Genomic DNA, 24,672 nt, shown 5'->3' with positions numbered 1-24,672 from the left:
TAAAGTCAAAGTTAAAAGTTTATTTATTAGTCACAAGTAAGGTTTACATTAACACTGTAATGAAGTTACTGTGAAATTCCCCTAGTCGCCACAGTCCAGCGCCTGTTTGGCTCAATGCACCTAACCAACACATCTTTCAGAATGTCAGAGGAAACCGGAGCGCCCGGAGGAAACCTACGCAGACACGGGAAGAACGTGCAAACTCCACACAGACAATGACCCAAGCTAGGAATTGAACCCGGGACCCTGGCGCTCTGAGGTAGCAGTGCTAAACCACTGTACTACCGTGCCATCCTGGATGGTGGGTGAATGGGATTTAATGCAAATTAGGATATGGACAATATAGTTTCAGATGATAAATTTATGACGGGTAAAATATGGAAAGTCATCGAGTTTAATTTCATCCTACTTCGGAAATCCCCCAGAATTATAATAATTTTATTTCTGAACAGATAGTTCACGCTCAGTGATGTGTATTTTTCTAATTTTGCAGTAATTCAGCTTATAATGAGCATGATTTCCTCTTGGTTCCCATCTTGACAATGTATTTCCTGAATTGAATGCACAAGCTGAAGGGAGGAGTGGTTTAAGCTCAAAAGCCTGTAATGTGATAGACTGCTGAGTACTAACATCTTTCAGTAATTATTTTTAGTATAGGCTTAAGATGAATCACAATAGAAATTCTTAATTTATGGTGAATTAAATATTTTCCATGTTGTAGTTTTTGATTTTCTCCTTTGTTTTTTCAAATCTACTCAGGAGTATCCCTGGTGGACAGGTTCAGATTACAAAATCTCAGTAAAGTGAATTTTTTCTGTGGTGAGCTTTGTGGTCAAGTAATTACACTTGTTGATTCTTTTTTCACAAGTAAATTTTAGATTAAATTATAATAATGTCTATTCTTTGTCCTTATTTTGCTTGAGGCTTGTTGACCTATGGCACTTACTCAATTTACATTGAAAAGGAAAGCACTGCTTGTCTTCAACTTTTAATTGTATTTCTAATAGGTTGGTTTCAGAAAAGGTAAATCTCTTTCCCTTGGATCAATTGGGACAAGAACACAGTTGGAACTCACCCTGTCAGCAGTTCTTTTGGTTGTGGTGATGGCACTGATTGGTTGTATTATTACTCTGGTAATAAAAAATGCTCAAGGTAAGCTAAGATTCAGTAATTTATTAGTGTCAGTTCAGTTTTATCTGATTATTGATCTGAATGACAATCTGTTTATTCCTGCATATTGGGAATACAAATTTTGCTTCTCTTTCATTCCTTCTGCTCTTTAAAAAAACCTAGATGCATTTTTTAAAAAACAAATAAGAAATAAAATAATGAACTTGCATTTATAGAACCATAGAATCCTACAGTGCAGAAGGAGGCCATTCAGCCCATCGAGTCTGCACTGACTACAATCCCATGCAAGCCCTATACCCATGCATTTACCCTAGCTAGACCACCTGACACTTAAGGGACAATTTAACCTGGCCAATTCACCTAACCCGCACATCTTTGGACTGTGGGAGGAAACTGGAGCACCTGGAGGAAACCCATGCAGACACGGGGAGAACATGCAAACTCCACACAGACGGTGACCCAAGCCGGGAATCGAACTCAGGTCCCTGGTGCTGTGAGGCAGCAGTGCTAACCACTGTGCCACCCTGCCGCCCACTTACATTCACACCCACTGACACTTATATCCCACCTTTCACAAATTTGGACCTAAAGTGTTTTGTGGTGTAGTCATTGTTGTAAAGTTGGAAATGTGACAACCAATTTAAGCATAGCAGTGACCCATAAATAGCAATGAGAGATACGACTAGATGATCAGTTTTAGCACTGTTGGTTGAGAGGTTAACATTGGCCAGCACAGTAGAGTGATTCCCCTGTTCCTCTTTGAAATATGCCACGAGATTTATCAGTTATCATCGATATATATGGGCATTTCTGTAAAACTGACTTTTACTGTGTACTGTCAATGATGTGGAGATGCCGGCATTGGACTGGGGTAAACACAGTAAGAGTTTTAACAACCTGGTGTTGTTAAAACTCTTACTATACTGTCAATGACAGGGCGGGGGAGGGGTCAATTTAAAATGCTCTTATTTACATTTACACGCACACACCTACTGCCATTGTCTCGATGGCTGCTTGCCTGGAGCTCCTGTTCCCTTCCCAGGTCCAACAGTCAACAGTGACTGCCTCGATGCAGTTCCACTGCACAATATGTCGTGTCAGCAATGTGGGAGAAGGTCATGTTGAAATCATTGTGTTAGAACAGTTAATGCTCAGGCCATTAGCACCATTACTGGACATTAGGATCAAAGATTAAAAGCAAGATACTGCGGATGCTGGAATCTGAAACAGAAACAGAAAATGCGGAAAAATCTCAGCAGGTCTGACAGCATCTGTGGGGAGAGAATAGAGCCAACGTTTCGAGTCTAGATGATCCTTCGTCAGGTCAAAGGTTATCTTTGTTTGAAGTTAGGTGGAGGAGACTGACCGTCTGCTGGTCCGTTGTGTTGGCTTGGTTGGAATGTTTAGGTTGTGCAAGGAGTGTTACATTCCAGACATTTGAGGTGTTAACCTTTGATAACTATGGAATTGCTCATAATCTTCCGGAAGCCAGCATGTGTCCAACTGGAGCCATCTTGTCAGCCCAGCAATTATCCATTTTGAAAAGCATTAAAAAATTGACTTTATTAAGTAGTCTAACTGACTAAGGTATATGTATATTTTCTTCATGTCTTGAAAGTGGCAGTACTTTATACTATTGCCTGAAGATCGTAAGTGAAATGGATTGAATTGTCCCAACTCAGTGACTAATGGACAAGAGTCCGTCATTTATGATTAAAATTTGTTAGCGTTGATGCTGCTAAAATGGGCCAAAGGCTGCATCCTGTGCTGCAATTTTTGTGATTCATTGGTTCATGCATTTTAATCAAATAATAATTGCGTAAAATGACAGGCATTGAATTTTAAATAAATGTGTTCGTCATTGCACTACTGTAGGAAATTAGATTTCAGAATGGCGAGAGTAAGAAATGGCAATTGACAACTAAGAATTGCTTCTTAAGTTTGCATATTATTGGGACAAAAGTTTCTGCTTTGATTTTGGGTGGAAAATATAACTTTGTTGCTTTTGTACTCTATGACCCCACCAATAAAATCCAGAATACAAAATGTTTTATTAATGGTTCTCTCCACCTGTCCTGCCATGTTTATTGCTTTGTGCACAGATACACCCAAGTCCCTCTACTTGTGCACCCCATTAAGAATTTTACCCCTTTTATTTTATCTCTCCAGATTCTTCCTATCAAAATGCACCACCTCTCACTTCTCTGCATTGAAATTCATCTGTCACCTACCTGCCCACCCACCCACAAACCAATCTATGTCTTTTTGAAGTTCTGCACTGTCCTCTACACAGTTTACAATACTTCCAAGTTTTGTGTCATCTGCAAATTTTAAATTGTCCCCTACACACCAGGATCTAGATCATTGATATATCAGGAAAAGCCAGGGTCCCAATTCCAACCTCTGGAGAACACCACTGTAAACCTTCCTCCAGCTCAAAACACACCCATTGACTGTTACTCTCTGCTTCCCAATATTTAGCCAGTTTTTTAAATCCATGTTGCTACTATCCCTTTGATTCCATAAGCTCTCACTTTTCTCACACATCTGTTGTGTGGTACTGTATCAAATGCCTTCTGAAAGTCAATGTACACCACATCAACAGTATTGCGCTCATCAACCCTTTCAGTTGCCTCCTCAAAAAACTACAGCAAGTTAGTTAAACATGAATTCCCCTTTGGAAATCCATGCTGGCTCTTCCTGTTACTGTTTCCTTATTTACAGTAGCAACTACACTTCATTTCATTGGCTAGGCACCACTGAGAGATTCTGTGATCGTAAAGGATGCTATAAAAGTTCATTTATTTCTTGTTCGTTTTTAGACTTTCAGCATTTTAATTAAATTTAAGTTTGTTGCTTTGAAGCTCAGAACTTGAACTTGACACTGGAACTAACATTAATATTGCAGTAATATGAACATAACTATAGACATTACCCCACAGTATGTTTTTGAAAAATGCAGTGCTACTTATTCTATTTTCTAAATATTAGTTTTGCTTTTTGGCTATAGAACATAGAAAAGCTACAGCACAAACAGGCCCTTCGGCCCACAAGTTGCGCCGAACATGTCCCTAGCTATTAGGTTTATCTATAACCCTCTATCTTACTAACTTCCATGAACTTATCCAAAAGTCTCTTAAAAGACCCTATCAAATCCGCCTCCACCACCACTACCGGCAGCCGATTCCACGCACCCGCCACCCTCTGAGTGAAAAACTTACCCCTAACATCTCCTCTGTACCTACTCCCCAGCACCCTAAACCTGTGACCTCTTGTGGCAACCATTTCAGCCCTAACATCTTATACACCTCTATCAGGTCACCTCTCATCCTTGGCCTCTCCAAGGAGAAAAGACCTAGCTCTCTCAACCTATCCTCATAAGGCATGCCACCTAATCCAGGCAACATCCTTGTAAATCTCCTCTGCACTCTTTCTATGGCTTCCACATCCTTTCTGTAATGGGGCGACCAGAACTGGGCACAGTACTCCAGGTGGGGTCTGACCAGGGTCCTATACAGCTGCAGCATTATCTCCCGATTTCTAAACTCAATTCCTCTATTGATGAAGGCCAGTATTCCATACGCCTTCTTAACCACAGCCTCTACCTGCGACGCTGCTTTGAGCGTCCTATGAACCCGGACCCCAAGATCCTTCCGATCTTCCACACTGTCAAGCGTCTTACCCTTAATATTATATTCTTTCATCCTATTCGACCTGCCAAAATGAACCACCACACACTTATCTGGATTGAAGTCCATCTGCCACTTCTCCGCCCAGTCTTGCATTTTATCTATGTCTCGTTGCAATTGCTGACATCCCTCTACACTATCCACAACACCTCCAACATTTGTGTCATTGCCAACCCATCCTTCCACTTCCTCATCCAGGTCATTTATAAAAATCACAAAGAGCAAGGGTCCCAGAACAGATCCCTGGGGCACTCCACTGGTGACTGACCTCCATGCTGAAAAAGACCCATCTACAACCACTCTTTGCCTTCTGTGGGCAAGCCAGTTCTGAATCCACAAAGCAATATCCCCTTGTATCCCATGTCCCTTCATTTTCTCAATAAGCCTTGCATGGGGCACCTTATCAAACGCCTTGCTGAAATCCATGTACACTACATCTACCGCTCTTCCCTCGTCTATGTGTCTAGTTACATCTTCAAAAATGTATCTTTTACATAATCTCATTTTATGTTTAATGTTTTTTTCTGCTTGTTCAACCATAGATCTATCTGTCTATCTATTTTAACCAGCTTAGCTGAGTTGAATGATGCATCACATGAGGGTCATTGGGGGAGGGGGGAGACACGAGACCTCAAGATTAATTTATCGTTTTACATTTATAAATTTGTATTATGAAAGGAAAGTCCATATGTATTTTTCTTTTTGCAGACCCTTCACATAAAATTTGTCTGACAGAAACTTGCATCATGGTGGCTGCCAAGATAACAGAATCCCTAGACCGTACAGTGGACCCTTGTAATGACTTTTATCAATATGCCTGTGGTGGATGGATCAAGAAAAATCCATTGCCAGATGGAAGGTCACGTTGGAATACTTTTAATAGTTTATGGGACCAGAACCAGGCAGTCATGAAGCATCTTTTGGGTAAGTTGAAGGGAAAAGTTTTTTAAAAAATTAATTTATGAGCTAACCAGTGATGCCCATGTATGGTTTGATAAGGCAACATATGGCATATGCAATTTTATCTTGTTAATGCATGTTCATTACAGATTAATTTAACAAATATTTAGTTTTGGTTATTTATTATTCTTAATACTCATCTATACAGTAGGTACTTTTTCAAATTAAAGCATTACTTTATTTATAATGATTGCAAAATCTATTATGATAGTCTTTTCTGCATTGCTAAATGCAAAACATACTTGGTTATAAATCATTGTGACATTTGTAACCAATGAAAGATAATAAATAAAGGTTTGTTTTCTGTGGCAGTCCTCAGTACAGTTTTGAGCATTAGATTCCATTAATGAACTATTGCAAACAAATTTTAAAAAATTCCTCCAATGCATGATTAAACAAGTCTTGGTAAAAATTTTAGCTGCAGAGCAGAAATTCTAAGGTAATACATTGAAATTTGACAGTACAGAAAGAATATGTAAAGGCATTCAACAATACAAAATTGTCTAGTAAAAATCTTTATTGTTTGTGAAGTCTTGAATTAGACCATGTGATTGACGTAACTATATCGATCCCAAATATAAAAGGTAACTTACAATATGGGCATGATTAAACTGCTTCATTTAGAATTGTTGATCTGAATAAGCAGAGCAGTTAACTAACTCACCAACATTTCAGGTTGCAGTAGACTAACTGTATTGCATAAGTTATTGGCCTTGTGATAAGCATGCCTGCCAAGTTGAGGCTGATGACTTTCTGCTTTGGGAAATCATCCCAAGGGACTTGGGCACAAAATAAATTAAACATAAAGTGTGCTTTGTATGACTGATATTAGTACAGATTCAATGGCAGAAGATGTTGCCAGTAATTTTCATGCCTCTGCAGCTGAACTCAAAACAAACTGAAGCTCGATCCTGCTTTTTCAGCTCATTCACTTAGTAAAGTCCAGTTATAGTATCTGAAGAGAGAAGAGCTCTGAGAAGAGAGGGGGTGTGGTGAAGGCAGATGAAGAAAGAAGGCATGAGTTTGAAGTCACTTGAAGCCAATTTGGAACAATTAAAGGAAGTAAATTCTGATGCAGGAAGCTTTGAAGCCAAATAGAGTCATTAAAGGGATGAAATGAGATCAATGGGGTTGTGTTCATCTGCAAGGTTCTGTGTCATTCCATACAAATTATTCTAAATCATTGTACCTGTGGTTAAAGTCTTTCATCATTCATGATTAGAAAGGTTTCTGTAGCAGAATGTTGAGTGGCTTTTGGCTCTATACGTTGTAGCATCTTGCTGAAGTGGCAGATTTGGATGGTATTCGTGATGAAATCTTTGAAAGCTGCTGTAGGTAAAGAAGGCAGGGGGAGTATTGATCCTTGAGTTTAATGCAGAAAATTGCTAATTCACCTAGGAGATGTTTTTCTGAGTTAGGAATCAGGATGTGGGAGGTGTATGCAATTAAAAAGCATTATCTTTAGCTCTTCCATCAATTACCTTCCCTCTAACTTAAAGTCAGAAGTGGGGTTGTTACTCATGACTGCACAGTGTTCAGTACCATTCACAGTTTCTCACAACTGAAACAGTTCCTATCTATATGCAGCAAGACATGGACAGCAGGCAGGTTGGGCTGATAAGTAGCAAGTAATAGTCATTCCACAAAAGTGCCAGGTATTGACCAACTCAAACGAGTGAGTCTAACCATCTCCCTTTGAGGTTGAATGATGTTATTGCTGAATTCCCATGATCAACATCCTGGGATTACTTCTTTAAAAAATTCATTCAAGGGATGTGGGCGATGCTGAATAGGCCAGCATTTATTGCCAATTACACCGTTCAGTGGTAGGTCGCACTCAGCTCTCTGTCAGGCATGAGTCAGACATCCACAGAGGATAAGAGGTAAATCATCCTGTCCTCACTTCAAGTCATCGTCATTCTCCAGCTGCATCTGTTAATGTTGTTTTCACGCCCTGGCCATGAATGGTGTAATCATCATAATGACCTCCCGCTGGCAGGACAGTAGTGAGAAGATGTAAAACCCCATGGGGGGAGAGGTCTTGGCACCCTAGTCCTGGTCATCCCCAAACAGAGAGGCATTGAGGGTGTCCCTAGTCCTGTGTCCCACGTAGATCCTGGCCATTGCCTGAGGTCCTTCCTCTGCTTCCTATGTGGGTTACTACTCGCCACCCACCTCAAGCTCCTCCTCATCCAGCTGCTCACCCTATTTCAGTGCCAGGAGAGTGTGCAGCGCACCACAATGATGTGAAACACATTCTGGGGGCTGTATTGAGAGGCTCCCCCTACCGGTCTAGGTACTGGAACAGCATCTTCAGCAGGTGTATCACCTGCTTGACCAGCACATGTGCGGATGTATGAACCTTGTTGCACCAAGTCACAGCAAGTGTTTGGGGCCTCCACACAGGTGTCGCCAGCCACCTCCTCAGTGGGTATTCTATGTCCCTGAGGAGTCGCCCCTTCAGCTGCTGGTGTCCCTTGAAAATGGTTGGGAACCGTGAGGGTGCCAAGATGTAGATGTCATGGACCCTTCCCAGGAAGTGGGCACAACCCGTCTGCAAATGACATCCAAGAGGGTGATGGCGACCTGGGTGCTCACCTCTGATTATCCCCGTCAGAGGTGAAGCCACAAAGTTCTTGCTTTTATCCAGCTGTCACGCTGGCATGCAATGAATATTCAGTGAATGGGGGTGGGGTGGGAAGTCCCGTTGGGAGATATCGCAAATGAGATGTTAAATCATGTAAATGAGATTTCCGACTTTCTGGGGCAGGAACCTCGTTATATCACTGGTGAGGGGCGTGGAAAATCATAAATTCAATCTCGCTGGCGAGTATCTTGTCACTGTTCTCACTGTCAGCTAACACACGCTCAAACCTGCACCTTTATGCTGTAACCCTTTGAGAGGAAAATAGAAGATCAACAGGAACACAACAACACGAAGAAGGAATGGGAAAAACACATCCATGCTAAAGAGGAGGTAGAATTATCGGAAACTTGGACAACCAGCCCAGGCACCTCAAAGCACTGGAGAAGTTCAATTAGCAGAACCGTAGCAAGATCCCTCAAATCCGATGGGAAGAAACGTGGTCCAATAGCAGTGTCCTCTCCCAAACCAGCATCAAGGTACTAATCAATGAAAATCAGCTCCTCTGGGCAGGACATGTTGTTTGTGTGCCTGACATCAGACTGCCCAGGCAATTGTTCTACTCAGAACTCAATCGTGGCAAGAGACATCTGGGGAGATGGTGGAAATGTTTCTGGGAAGTCCTCAAGACATCCTTGAAGAGATCAAAATCCTTGTTGGTTCATGGGAGTCCTAGGTTTGTAACTGATCAAACTGGAGAAGGTTCAATCAGAAAGATGCTGAACAAATTGAGAGACTTCATTGGGAATGCAAAGAGGTGAGGTTGAAGGGTTGGAGAGCGTGCACAACAGCTCATCTGCCCAACCCTCCAAGTAGCACCCACTCGCATGAGGCAGCCTGCTGATCCTGACTTATAAACCATCTCAGAGTCCATCAAAATGGAGTAGAAACGGAACACTCCCAAGGGATTGCCTAAGAAGAAGGAAGGGTTAAGACAAGTCTGAGTTGGAAATGGCAAAGCTGGTTCAAGCTCAAATCTGAAGTTACTAAAGTTAATGTATTTGCATAAAATGCACACTGCCAACAGCCCAGGTGCTCATTTTATGTGAAATAAAACAAAATGCTGGAAAAGCTTGGCATCTATGGAGTGAGAACCAGAGTTAACGTTTTGAGTCCAATATGACTTTTCTTCGTAACTGGGAACTTCAGATCCATTTTGTATGGTCAAGCAGATAACGGCACAACGTTATGCTGGTGTAAGCGAGGAAATAGTGTTTGTCAACATAACAATAGGCCTAATTTTCCTGTAGCTGTAAATTCATGGATGCTTTTGATGCCAGTACAAAGTCTGACTATCATATTGATAGCACATTAAATAAGTTGAAATCTCACATAATGAAGTTCTGTTTCATTTCCCAAATATGTTACACTCATTTTGTGCTGCTTAAGCAGGCATGCCCATTCACGAAATATACTGTTGGTGCCGAGCCTCATTTTAAAAAAATGTTGATAATAGAGGGAAAAATGTTATATGGTGTCAGCTGTGGCTCAGTGCTGGAACTCGTGCCTCGTGAGTGGTGGATTCGACCCACCATTCTAGGACTTGGGCATAACAGTCTAAGCTGACACTAGACTGACAGTATCAAGGGAGTATTGCATTGTCAGAGGGTGTCATCTTTCAGATGAGATGTTAAACTGAGGTCCCATTTGTCTGCTTGACTGGATGCAAAAGATCCCATGGCACCACAGTATTTCAAAGAAGGGCAGGAATGTTATCCCTGCTGTCTTGGCCAATATTTATCCCTCAGTCAACATCACAAAAAATTATCACTTTGCTGTTTGTGGGTATTTGCTGTGGGCATATTGGCCTCTCATTTCCTCAATACAACAATGATTGTACTTTAAAAGAACAAGCACTTTGATGGTTGTGAAATGGTTGTGAAAAATGCTATAGAAATGCAAGTCTCTTCTGAAGTATCATTACTTAGCTGGATGTAATAGCACATCTGGTGGAATAGGGGAAGAGTTGTGACAATTGTAATAATGGATGTTTTTTGAAAATATTTTTGTGAATAGAGTGGTATTCTATAAAAAAGACTGTGTGTCCATGATTAATTAAGCTGGGGGGAAAGTTAATAGAGACAGCTTGTCTGTGAGAGCTGAAAGATAAAAGGGTAAAATGCTGGGTGCATTTGTAATGAGAGGCTATGGTGAGGTTAGATTTACAAGTAAGTAGGTTGGGTTTAAAACTTGCATTAGAAGATCGATAGCTTGGCTTTTCAACTGTTAAATTTCAAAGTGAGTTTAGAAGTGACAAGGGACTTCTACAATTCATAAATCGGAGGGAGAGGGGTATTAAACTTTTACAGACCCAAAAGTGGAGATAATAGGAAAACATGAAAGCTTTTTATATTTTGGAAAAGTTGAGATCAGAAAGGTACTTGGGAAGAATGGAATCTTACATGAAAGATGAAAAGTGAAAAGGACATTTAAGGAGAGATGTTGAGGTGGCTATGTGGGGACATGTCCTGTGGGGACACTGCTGAGAGAAGGTGCGAACTCTGAAACAGCCATCCATTTAAACTGGAAAAATCTTTGTCTTCAGAAAGCTGCTTGTTTTTGAATTTTCTTGGATTTCCACAGCCAAATGGAAGTGCATGTGGAGTATACCTTTACTAAAGTGACAGCAATTTTTGCCCTGGGTAATATTACTGGATTTTTAAAGTTCAAAATTTATAAGAGAGTTTTTAGGGGGATATTTTGTGAGACTGTTTTAACTGTATAACTTTAATCTCGCATGCTTAAGTGGTTTTCTTCCTATTAATAAATTGTTTAATTGTTAAAATTCTAAAAGTGATAACTAGAGCTCTATGCTTCTGGGATCAGTAACTTTTCCTCCTCTTTTGCAAAATACAAATAAAAGGCTATGATCAGTAAGACAGGTTTCCCTACATGATCTGGCTTGCTCAATTAATAACATCTCCTGTGGTTGTAACATAATCCAAAGCTACAATCCTAAAGCAACCTTTGAATCCCTAGCTAACTAAACTGTGCCTTGTATCTTTTGGCACAATACTTCATCTTAACCTACGCATGCAGTGCCACACTGAACCACCAAAGATAAACTAAAAGCTATATAATTATGAAAATGTTGCAGCATCAATGTTTTTCTATCAAACTTCAAACAATAAACACATGGAATCTGAAGTAAACTCATTTTCTTAAAAGTTCTGTGCCTTGTTAATATTTATTTATTTTTGCTTATTGGAAAACATTTTTAACTGTTACAGATTGTGTAAAATGTAACACTCCTTTCCCCAAATCTTCAAATTATGCAGAATTTACCTGTCAAGTGCATTCATTTTGAAGTATTATGATTCTATGATTTTTTTTAAATGAAAGGTTTGAAATAACTTATTTACTGTCAGATATGTGACATCTTGCCCCTTTTTATACATGTAATTATGATGTGGAAGATTACTGAAATGGTGTGAAATTCTCATTTGATAAAACTTTCTGGGGAAAACAAGTTTCTATGAAGTTGAAATAAAGCCAAAATAAAATACTTGGCATTTGTGTCAGAAGCTAAGAAAGAAATCCATTCTAGATTACAGGAAATGAGACTTGATAAAAAATTTGTTCCAGTGAGGGCAAATGTTTAATTCATGGCCAGGCAAGTTTATGTAACTTGGAATTTTGTTCTTGACATTTCTTAAAGACCTGTTAAGTCTTTGTTCTTCCTGCTGTACTTTGTCTTGCATTTTCAAAGATGAAGCATAGTGCATGGGTGCTTAATTAGTTTTTTCCCTTTTCTTCCAATGCAACAATGGTCTGATTTTCCTTTTGTGTGTGGAAATTATGACTAACACTAATAGACATGTGCATAGACCATCAACCCACACGCTCACAATATCTCCAAAAAATGATATTCATTTAGTCTTTTCAATTTATGACTGTTGGGGAAAAAAAGACCATGGACAGAATTCTCGAAAATAAATTAGAAGTGTTGAATTCACATGAAAACTGGAGTAATTCACGCAGATTCTTTCAGTGGAAGTTCAGAGAAGAATCTCCCACACTCTGCGCAATGCAGAGGCTACCAGCGTAAATATCATTAAATTTCAGGGGCCGGGACTTATTCCCGCTGGAGAGGCTGAAATCAGTGCGCTGAGTGGGCCATTGCGCATGCGCCAATCTGTCAGTGTCGAGATTGGTGCATGCGTAGAGGTCCCGCACTGTCGGCCTCCTGATTGCTGGCCAGCTCGATTGCTGGCCAGTTCTGCGACCCCCACGATGCCGGCTCTCCGCTCCCCCACGACCCGATCGCTGGCCCCCCGACCATTCCCAGGTCCAGCCCCAAACCCTCTTCCCGGTCCGCCCCGATCTCCAGCCCCCCCGCCCCCCGACAGTAGCCTCCCCCCTGCAGTACCGAGCCCCCCAGCAGGCTGCCCCCCCCCCACTCCCAGCTTACACTACCCCGATCGCTGGCCTCCCTTCTTCCCCCGCCGATTCCGACTGTAAAGTGGCAGCAGGATCCACATCCTCACCAATCACCCCTAGGCTCCGCCCCCCCATATACCCCCCTTGGCATTGCCCCATGCCCAATGGACAGTGCCAAGGTGCCCCCTGGGCATTGGCACCTTGTCTCTTGGACAGTGCCGGGGCCATAGGCTAGCACTGCCAGGGTGCGAGTGTCCAGGGGCCACCTCCCCTCACTGCCCGACCCTCTGGGGGAGCCCCGACTGCCCCCTCTTCTCTCCAGTGGTGTTGGTCTGCTAGCTCCCCGTTAGTGGGGAGCTCGTGTAATCCCTGCTGGAGTGAAACACTTTGGTGGGGTGGGAGAGGCTGGCAGGCCCGGAGACCTCAGTCCCGGGCCCACTAATCTCATTTAAATTATATTGAAATGACCATGTAAATGATCTTTGCGTCTCCCTGCCGATTTCCGACGCGGAGCAAATGCCGCTGGAAATCCTGTGCTGGGAGCCGCTAATGGGGTGCGAATGTGAGCGTGAACCCTGTGAATCGCCTGCCGCAGGATTCTCCTGGCTTACTGCGCTAAAAAATCAGTGCAGCGGGATGGGAAAATCGCTCCCCAGGACTTCAAACTGAATCAATACATCTGTATATGCTTTCACTATTTAGATCTCTGGATTTTGTACTGAGTATACAGTACAAATCTCCTGTGACATTTTACACAGTGATGATCAGCTTTTATAACTATAGGGGTTAATCAACCAATTGTGATAGAGAAAGGGTAGAAGTACAATAGTACATAGAACATAGAACATTACAGCGCAGTACAGGCCCTTCGGCCCTCGATGTTGCGCCGACCAGTGAAACCAATCTAAAGCCCATCTAACCTGCACTATTCCAATATCATCCATATGTTTATCCAATGACCATTTAAATGCCCTTAATGTTGACGAGTCCACTATTGCTGCAGGCAGGGCATTCCACGCCCTTACTACTCTCTGAGTGAAGAACCTACCTCTGAGATCTGTCCCATATCTATCACCCCTCAATTTAAAGCTATGTCCCCTCGTGCTAGCTATCACCATCCGAGGAAAAAGGCTCTCACTATCCACCCTATCTAATCCTCTGATCATCTTGTATGCCTCTTCTTCTCTCTAACGAAAACAACCTCAAGTTCCTCAGCCTTTCCTCATAAGACCTTCCCACCATACCAGGCAACATCCTAGTAAATCTCCTCTGCACCCTTTCCAATGCTTCCACATCCTTCCTATAATGCTGTGACCAGAACTTTACACAATACTCCAAGTGCGGCCGCACCAGAATTTTGTACAGCTGCAACATGACCTCCTGGCTCCGAAACTCAATCCCTCTACCAATAAAAGCGAACATTCCGTACGCCTTCTTAACAACCCTATCAACCTGGGTGCCAACTTTCAGAGATCTATGCACAAGAGGTGAGAAATCTATGAAAGATTGTTAACGTTTATGGATGAGTGTACATACAAAGATCACCAATATTTCTGGATTAGTCAGAATTATCCTGGAATGAACATACGAAATAAGAACAGGAGGATATACGAACATACAAGCAAACATAAGAATTAAGATCAAGAGTAAGCCATTTGGTCCCTTGAGCCTGCTCCATTAATTGTGGGCTCAGTTCCACATTTCGTCAGCTCGCTATAAACTTTGACTCCCTTGTTAGCCAAGAATCTATCTCTTTATCAAAAAAAAATATTGACCACTCTATGGGGAAGAGAGTTCCAACGATTCATGAACCTCAGAGAAAAAAAATCTTCTCATCTTTGTCTTAAATGAGAGACAATGCCCCCTAGTTCTAGAAGTCTCCCACAAAGTGAAATAGCCTTCCAGCATCCACCTTGTCAAGACCCTCAGGACCTGCCATGTTTCAATAAGATCATCTTTCAGTCTTCTAAACTCCAATTGATACAGGCCCAGCCTGTCTATCCTTTGCTTGTAAAATAAACCATCCCAGATATCAGTTGCATGAACCTTCTCTGAACTGCTTCTTAAGTACTGTATTGATATCCTTTTTTTAAATAAGGAGACTGAAATTGTACATAGCTAGCTATGTTATGGCACAGGTCAATAGAGACGCAATCGTGAAATTTAAGGGGCTATTTCAGAATTTACAGAATAGATACATTCAAATGAGAAAGGAAAATTCCCAGGGGAGGACCAACCCCATGTTTAATGAAAAAAAAATTAAAGGCAGTATTAAATTTAAAGAAAAAGCATATAATTGCACAAAGATGGGCACGGTGGCATAGTGGTAGCACTGATGCTTCACAGTGCCAGGGATCCGGGTTCGATTCTGGCCTTGGGTGACTGTTTGTTTGTGTGGAGTTTGCACGTTCTTCCTGTGTCTGCATGGTTTTGTCCGGATGCTCCAGTTTCTTCCCACAGTCCAAAGATGTGCGGGTTAAGTGGATTGGCCGTGCTAAATTGTCTGTTATGTCAGGGGGATTAACAGGGTTATGGGAATAGGGCTTGGGTGAGATTGTGGTCGGTGCAGACTTGATGGGCCGAATGGCCTCCTTCTGCACCGTAGGGATTCTATGGACGTGTGGCAGGTCAGATGATTGGACAGCGTATTAAAAAAAGCAAAGAATGACTAAAAGATAGATAAGGAAGGAAAAATTAGGGTACGAGAGAAAGTTGGCTAGAAATGTAAATAAGTAAGAGTTTCTAATATTTGAATAATACAATTATTAACAAAGTCAGTTTTGGTCCTATAGAAAGTGAGGAGATGACAGATTAATTGACCAAGTATGTTGCAGTGGTCTTCACTATAGAGAATACAGATAACATCCCAGAAATAGCTGTAAATCAGGAACCGGAAGGGATGGGGGAACTCAGGAAAATTACAATTGCCAGGGAAGTGTTAATGAGAAAACTGTTGGTGCTGTGGGCAACTTAGCAACTTGTATGCAATTTCCACAGGAACAAATGCCAAACAAATATACCTTGAACCCTCACTGTTTAAAAACATCAGAGATGCTGGGGCAAATTTTCCCGTTCCACCCACCACGGGAATCGTAGCAGGCGAGGGGCGAATCATGGAAAGATCCATTGACCTCGGGCGGGATTTTCCGGTTTCGGGGTGAGCGTGGCCAGAAAATCACCACTATTTGAGAGACTTTGCTGTGAGCAAATTGATTCCTGTGATCCTTTTGCAGATTAGCTTCCTAAATGATAACAGTGGCTACACTTCAAAGCAAAGTATTTCCTCTCTTGAAAAGTGATTTATGATATTTGAAAGTTGTTAAGTGCATTATATAGACTATACAGGGGGTGATTCTCCCAGCCCACTGTACTGCTCTAGCAGTGCCATGGGCTGGGAGACATCAGTGGAGGCCGTTTCATGGACTCCCCATTGGGTGCCCGGGCCCCTGCGTGTCACCCAGCTCGGGATTTTGAGCGTCATCAGCTGTGCGCCGATTTCAATATTTAAATTGCTATTTACATTTCATTAGCGGGCCCGAGACTGAAGTCTCAGGCCCGCTAGCATCTCCACCCCCCCACCGCTGGGAGAAGTTCAATCCAGTGGGGTTTACTACTGCTCCCCACTAATGGGGAACAGGCAGGCGACCTTGCTGGAGTGAAGAGAGGCTATTGCAGTCCTACCAGGAGGTCGGGGGTATGAGGTGGGGTGCCCCCTGGGCAGTGAAGCCTGGTAGTGTCAGCCTGGCTCCCTGGCACTGCTGAAGGGGCAAACTGGCAATGCCCAACAGGCACCTTAGCACTGCCCACCAGGTATAGGCATTCCAAGGGGGTGGGGCCAGAGGGGACGATGCCTATTAGGGGAAGGGCCGGTTGGGGAGATGATCAGTGGGGGTGGGGGGGGAACCGGTGCTAATCTGCAAAAGGATCACAGGCAGAAGGAGGTTGGTCGGGGCTGGCCATCCTGGTGGGGGGTGGTTGGGGGGATCAAATCTGGCCAAGGCTCAGGGAGATCGGGGGGAGACATCTGGACAGGCGGGGGGTGGGGGGGGGGGTGACAACGGGGCTGGCCCAGAGACATCCGGGAGGCCAGTGATCGGGGAGTGGAGCGGTCGGAGGGGCAGAGCGGTGTGGGGTTGCAAGGCTGGCCAGCGATTGGGAGGCTGGAAATACGCATGCGCTGATCTCAGCGCTGACAGCGCTGTGCACATGCACAGTGGCGCACTCAGTGCTATGCTGCTGGCCTTTTGGATGGGAATAGGCCCTGTCCCAGATTTTCAGAGGGAATCCCACTAGGGCACTCTGCAGTGCTCAGAGTGTTGGAGATTCAATCTGAAAATCATTTTCACACTAATTGGGGACTTAGAATTTTTTTGGGCGAATCCTCGCTATAGACTTTCTTTTCAGGTTCATATTTTAACAGCTAGCTGAGAAAGATTTTTACAATCACTTTAGTTAAAGCTGCAACCTCAGACATGTGACATTCAAAACCTGTGAACCTTCACATTCTGGTTGGAATGTTATACAAGTATCTTGCCACACTTCCAGAAAGATAACTTCTTTCAGATGCAAATTACAGAATTCCTGGGATAATAGATCTTACCCTCATTATAATATTTGCATACCTGTTCCACTGTGGGAATGGGCACATATGCAAGCAGCCAACTTTGAATTAATCACATCGTTGAGAGCAGTTGGAATTCTGGGAAATTCTACCTCTCTACACTAGGTCTTTGTACCTGAAAAGTCTCTTGGATTTTTGCACCCTTTTAGTATTAAACCGTACCATTATTATGCGTGTATTTCTTTCTGTAGTTACTTGCATTGTTTGTCTAAAATTTATACATTGAACTTTTGGAGACCTTATGTAGTGGGTGATGTTGGAAAATTATAGGTGGCTTATAAAATCACTGGCAATAGTCCTGTCATTTTCTGATGAATCATCTGCTGCCTGCAAGTTCTTGCTGGTGGTATAATGTCACTGAAAAAATCAGGTTTGAAAGAAAAATAATTCAAAAACTTTTTCTCAGAAAATATCAATCAGTTATAGAACTGTCCAATTATGCATTTGAACTACTGTTGACACATAGTATATTTAACTTTTTGCAACAATTATTATTTCAAACATGGTTAATCTGCAGTTCACAGCTGAGTCTGCTATACTTTATGTTTTGACTTCATTTTCATGCCTTGCACCAACTGTTCTGATTAATATTTCAGTCTCACCGTTGTCTGTCCTGGCTTTCTTCCATCTTATTTCTTTTTTTGCCACTGTTCCAGATTCCTTCTAACTGCTATTTGCAACAGGAATCTTTGATCATGCCAGATACAAATCCAAAACTCCAGTTAGCAAGGGGTCAGCAGTTTAAATCTTGATTGTGCACCAATGATGGTCTTTCTGAAAGGTTATTACTTTTCACACGTTTAATTCATTTGACAGTAAATAAGACAGAAAGCAAATACAGTGTGGGCACACTGGTTTAGTAATCCAGAGACCCAGGGCAAGGTCTGGGTTCAAATCCCACCACGACAGATGATGAAATTAGAATTCAATAAAAATCTGGAATTCATTGAAACCATTGTTGATTGTCATAAAAATCCATCTGGTTCACTAATGTCCTTTTAGGAAAGGAATTCTGCTGTCCTTACCTGGTCTGGAATGTCCTTGCCTGTGACACAGTAAGAAGTTTAACAACACCAGGTTAAAGTCCAACAGGTTTATTTGGTAGCAAAAGCCACACAAGCTTTCGAGGCTCTGAGCCCCTTCTTCACCTGAAGAAGGGGCTCAGAGCCTCGAAAGCTTGTGTGGCTTTTGCTACCAAATAAACCTGTTGGACTTTAACCTGGTGTTGTTAAACTTCTTACTGTGTTTACCCCAGTCCAACGCCGGCATCTCCACATCATGACTTGCCTGTGACTCCAGACTCACAGTAATGAAATGGAGGGCAGTGGCCTAGCTGGCCTAGCCACATCCTGTAAATTAATATGAAAGCGTGATGTAATTTAGCAGCAATAAAGTGCAAATGAACCTGGGTGGCACAGTGGTTAGCACTGCTGCCTCACAGTGCCAGGGACCCAGGTTCAATTCTGGCCTCGGGTCACTACCTGTGTGGAGTTTCCACATTCTCCCTGTGTCTGTGTGGGTTTCCTCCGGGTGCTTCGATTTCCTCCCATAGTCCAAAGATGTGTGGGTTAGGTTGATTGGCCATGCTAAAATTGACCCTAGTGTCAGGGGGATTAGGATGGTAAATATGTGGGGTTACGGGAATAAAGCCTGGGTGGGATTGCGGTTGATGCAAACTCGATGGGCTGAATGTCCTCCTTCTGCTCTGTAGGGATTCTATGATTCCAACTCCTTGTTTTGCTTACTAAACAGACCTTTTAATGAACTTTCCTCAGCCAATGTATAAACTTCGTAGAAGTCAAAATTGATTGCATGATGGTGTGACTGCAATCCATTATCAGAAAGCTTTGGAAGGCTAAAATTGCTTCCAATACGTTCTAATTCTACTAACACTTGCTCCCTTGTAGCATGAGTATGATTGTGCAGTAGGATGTGATTAGTCTCTCAGTTTAAGGAATATCTTGGGTAATGTTGCAATGCAGATTATCTGACTGAAACACATTTGAGTATACAACTTGCCTTGAAATTAAATGGTATGTCAATCTGCAATTCTTGGAAATTATCTCAATTCTAGGTGGGGTGTAGATATAACTGAGTTTCTTAAGGGAGTTTTTTTCTTGCTGGGGTGTGGTGGACTCGAAGGTATAATTAGGCATGGCATTTGATTTTGCACTGACTTTTGTCTTGGCAAGGGGGGTAAAAAAACAGCACTTTGTGAAATTCTCAGGGTATGTGTAAATTAGTCATCTCTCTTAGTGAGAAGAGAAAAAATACATGAAGAAGACTTTTGTTAAATTGTCTTCGTGCATTTGATTTCATAGTAGGTGTTTAGATCTCTCTCACTTCAGGTACCAGGCCATAAAAGAGGGTGTTGCCGATCATGAATTTATATGTCGATTGTTATGCTTGGCAAAGTGCTGCAGTGGTTAGTAATAGCCTTCTGTAGGTTCTGGCTGCTCAGGAGACAGAAGTTTAACTCAAATTGGTGCTTATATATTTTATTTAGTAAAACTTTGGTGGATCTGATATGTTCCTTTCCTAATGAGGAGAGAGGCTCATTTTCCCTCCTGCCCCATCATTGACATTTATCTATTTGTCTGCATTTCATTTGTTTGACTGTCTCACAAGGTACTTAGGGATGTATTAGCCATTTAGCCCTCCTTAATATGTCCAACCTGAATAATCCTACACATCTCTCATCCGAATTATTCCAGGATTTTTCCCTTCACTATTCTGTGAGTAAGTATAATCTAAGGCTCAATCACTGAGAAGGAGCCTCATGCTATCAGTGCTGAAGTCTTATTCTCTTGTCTTTGTCCCATGTTTCAGATAAAGTAAAAATTTGGTTTAACTTGTTCAATGTAATTCATATTTTGACTTGACTTTAGGATCATAAGACCATAAGACATAGGAGCAGAATTAGGCCACTCGGCCCATCGAGTCTGCTCCACCATTCAATCATGGCTGATATTTTTCTCATCCCCACTCTCCTGCCTTTTCCCCATAACCCCTGATCCCCTGATTAATCAAGAACCTATCTATCTCTGTCTTAAAGACACTCAATAACCTGGCCTCCACAGCTTTCTGCGGCAAAGAGTTCCACAGGTTCACCACTCTGGCTGAAGAAATTCCTCCTCATCTCTGTGAGAATTTCCTTTCTAAACTGGAAAATCCATTGGATAGCTTTTCAACATGCCACCTGGGAGTAAAACATGTTACAGTTCAGACGCTTAATGTGGAAGCTCCCCAACATCCATTTTGAATTGGTTTCAATGAAAATTTGGCAGTATCTATAATGTGCAGCTGATGTGTAAAACCAGGTTTTAACTCCCATGTGGTAGATTAGGTATCTACCTCCAAGTCTCTTGAATCTTTCCTGTTGCCTTGCATTCTTTTTACATTGTGGCTTTTTTTCTGCAAGACTTCCAGCACTTGTTTCTTGGTGGCCAGAACTGAACACATGACACAAGGTCTATTCTAATCAGAGCATTAGGGGCGGCACGGTGGCACAGTGGTTAGCACTGCTGCCTCATGGCTCCAGGAACCTGAGTTAGATTCCCGGCTTGGGTCACTGTCTGTGCAGAGTTTATACCTTCTCCCTGTGTCTGCGTGGGTTCCTCCGGGTGCTCCGGTTTCCTCCCACAGTCCAAAGATGTGCGGGTTAGGTGCATTGGCCATGCTAAATTACTCCTTAGTGTCCCGGGATGTGTAGGTTAGCGGGATAAATATGTGGGGTTACGGGGATAGGGCCTGGGTGGGATTGTTGTCAGTGCAGACTTGATGGGCCGAATGGCCTCCTTCTGCACTGTAGAGTTTCTATGATTACATTTTGATTATGACTTGTCGCTATAAAGAAGTTTTTTTGCTTTATTCATTCAAGGAATGTGCATGTCGCTGGCTAGGCCAACATTTATTGCCCATCCCTAATTGCCCTTCAGTCATTTGGGTGGTGAGCATGATTGTTGTGAGAAACAAAAATCATAAAGGTTGACTTAAGCCCCTTTAGGAAAGGAAATCTGCCATCCTTGCGTGTTCTGGTCTACATGTGGCATCAAATCCATAGGTTGACTCTTAACTACCCTTTGAAATGGCCTAGCTAGCCACTCAGTTCAAGGGCAATTTGGGATCGGCAACCTGTGCTGGCCTTGCTGGCAATGCTCACATCCCATGTAAGAATAATAAAGGCATTGTTGTTCCTTCATTGTGACTGGATCAACATCCCGGAATCTGGAAGCACCTTTACCACCTGGTGGTTTCAACAAGACCCACCATCACGTTATTGGGGCAACTAAGATTACGCAATAAATGCTGCCTTGATGACCAGATCCCAAGGATTAATTTCTTTTTAATCTTAAGAGAATTTTCTCATGGTTTAAAGTGAAAAAGAACAGAAAGGGAAAAAAAGCGATTGGAAAGTTTAAGAAATTAAAAAAAATTACAGTCAAACAATGAAAATTTCTAAATGTAGCAGGGAATTTCAAACTTTCATTGTAACTTTCCAATCAGTGGCTCAACAACAGGTAAAAGCAAATTACTGCAGATGCTGGAATCTGAAACAAAAATAGAAAATGTTGGAAAACCTCTGCAGGTCTGACAGCATCTGTGGAGAGAGAATAGAGCTAACATTTCAAGACTGGACAACCCTTCGACAGAGCTGAACATCATTTATTGTCAAAGACGAAAGAGCCTTATAAAGTCATTCATAAATTGAATGTTACTTCTTTATTTTTTCATGGGAGGTGAACATTGCTGTCAAGACCAGCATTTGTGGCCTATCCCTAATTGCACTTAGAGAGTAGTGGTGTACTATCTTCTTTACCCACTGCAGTCTATGTGGTATAGGTACACCCAGAGTGCTGTTGGGAAGGGAGTTCTACATTCACATCATCAGTTTAATTTTCTATGGAACATGCAGTTTAAACTAAATTCAACATCTCAATTTTGGAACTGTGAGATTTCAGGGCAAAACTTGGAAATAGGTATAAACTTGATGAAGGGTAGAAAACAGTGGGCACCCCCCTTTCATCTACTAAGTTCTTGAATGTTTTATTTCCTCCTAAGTACAAGCCCAAACTTTCCACAACCCGAAATTTGAATCCCTCCAATCAAGTTTCCACTCTACAACAGTACAGAACCATCTGGGAACATGACCAGCTCTCCTCAGTTGCAATATACAAACCACAACCACCAAGCCTTGGGTTCATTCGTCAGTAACCAACATGAATCTGAGGGCAGAAGGATCCACTTCTCCCAAACACAGCACCGGAGGCAGCAGGAAGAATGGCCAGAATTTTACCGCCTTGCCCGCCCCGATTCTGGGACGGGCGAGGCTCGCAGAATGGAATTCTCTGTTGGCCTTGGGCGGGATTTTACGAGCCTCGCCCAAGCAAGGTCATAGAATCCCGCCCAATGACCCCATAAAGCACATCCATGACTATTGATTTTTTACTATGACCTTCCTGACCTTTGGTACTTTTACTGTGACTTGTCATTATATTTCCTAAAATTAATCACAGCAAAATCACAAGGATAAGCATCACACTTCAAATTTGTAAGCTTCAAAGAAAGGCTTTTTGTAGGATGACCTGCATTTTAAAATTGTGCTTCTTACATCTTGGAGTCAATAACATAGAAAAGTGGCTCTCTTACTCCTTTCATACCATTCATTTGAGCTGAGAAATTGAGGTATGTGTCAACATTCCAGCAATTCATATATTTAACTAGTGAATGTTGGTAGATTGACCTGAAGCCACTAAATAGCTTTGACTTCACAATAAAGAGGAGCTTGTTACTAGATTTGTCTTTCATTGATTCAGAATCAATTACCATGCATTTCTTTGGTTCTTGAAATTAATTGGGTTTAAAATTGGTTATGGTCTGTTTATTGCAAAAACTCATGATGTGTCCTGTGCCTTCATCTCCATTGATACTTTATGATATTGAATGGACAACACAGTGTTTTATTCAATAAATAGATTTACTTTGTCAACAAAGAAAATTCAAAGGTTGGTGCTGTTGTAGGGAAATATCCCTTACCAGTGCAGAATAGAAGTTGAGTCGCAAATCAAGGTTCAAAGCGTGTCTTTATTGTACAATTACTGGGATCCCAGGGAGACCCCCGTAGCCAGCTCAGAAACAGTGGCTTGGCCACGTTGATCTCAATTAAATCACATCAGCTCTGGATCTTTATAGGGATCCAAAATTCGCGCGGGAACATTTGATTATGCCTTTTTTTACACAATGTATAAAGTGGTCTGTCAGTTTCAAAAGTCCCTAGGAAGTTTCATGGATTAGCATTTGTATGGTGTGTGTTCGTGTTAATGGGATTACTTGGTCCTGCCCCGGTGTCTAAATGCGTTTCCCATTACTATCTCTATGTGTCCTCTTATTTAAATTGGTCCTATTGTTCCGTGTCTGTGTTTCCTGCTTGTGAGATTGAGTGTTAATGTCATCCTGTCCTGTTGGGTGTCTGGGGTATTTCATTCTTAACCTTTTATCCTTATCTCTTAGTTTATCAGATTTTTATGTCTGCCTTGGCCGAATTGGTAATATTTCAGTGATAGCTTGGTTTTGATAACCCACTCTCTGTCTCGTTTCATAGGGATCTTGATCTTCCTTGGCCAGTTTAAAATGCAGCTATGTGCTGTTGCTAGGCAGATTAGGGATCTTCCGTAGTTTCTGAAATTCGTGAGTCTCTCAGCTGTGCAGGGGGAGACCCGATCGAATATCCATCCGGGGGTGCCCCTCTGCATTGTTGGCCCGTTATGAGTGGTGCCAATTAGTCCAATAAAAATATGTTTGATGATGCAAATATGGTTTTCTGGAAAATTTCCTCCTTCAGTCCCTCCTCTCGTCCAGGGGGTGCCATTCATGGCTGACCCCCCATGGACGACCTTCAGAGGAACAGTGATTTGTACAGCTGTTGTCCTTGCCGTTGTTCCTCCTCTTCTGGGTCGTTGTTAAGTTCTTGCATCTGAATACTGGCAGTGGGTAGCATTCTTGATGTAATATTTGCACATATCACTTTAATACAGGTTAGGCCAAGGCAGAGTGTGAACAGGATGGCTACTACTAGGATTAATCCCTTCATAATATATGCTCCCCAAACTGTGTTAAACAGCCATCCTAACCACCCATCAGTCCCTGTTAACCCCTGTTTAAAGTTATCCAATTGCTTTTGTATCCCGGACATGGCTGCTGTTATGTTTAGTGTCTCGTCGTGTACGTATGTGATGCATTTTTCCTTG

General features: G+C 42.2%; 1 protein-coding gene across 3 annotated transcripts in view; it reads left to right on the top strand.

Moving 5' to 3' along the window:
• The window catches only part of ece2b (endothelin converting enzyme 2b), a 178,073-nt gene that overhangs the window by 93,164 nt on the left and 60,237 nt on the right, over nt 1-24,672 (top strand). For all 3 annotated transcript variants that reach the window (XM_078207051.1, XM_078207052.1, XM_078207050.1), the window contains exons 3-4: nt 1,008-1,152; nt 5,529-5,744. In XM_078207051.1, the coding sequence (XP_078063177.1) occupies nt 1,008-1,152; nt 5,529-5,744 (361 nt within the window). The remainder of the gene's footprint in view (nt 1-1,007; nt 1,153-5,528; nt 5,745-24,672) is intronic.

Source organism: Mustelus asterias, chromosome 3, assembly GCF_964213995.1.
Source record: "Mustelus asterias chromosome 3, sMusAst1.hap1.1, whole genome shotgun sequence".
In the NCBI taxonomy this organism is placed as follows: Eukaryota; Metazoa; Chordata; class Chondrichthyes; order Carcharhiniformes; family Triakidae; genus Mustelus; species Mustelus asterias.
Note: the sequence above shows the minus strand (reverse complement) of the source record. Positions and strands in the feature narration are given on the sequence as shown.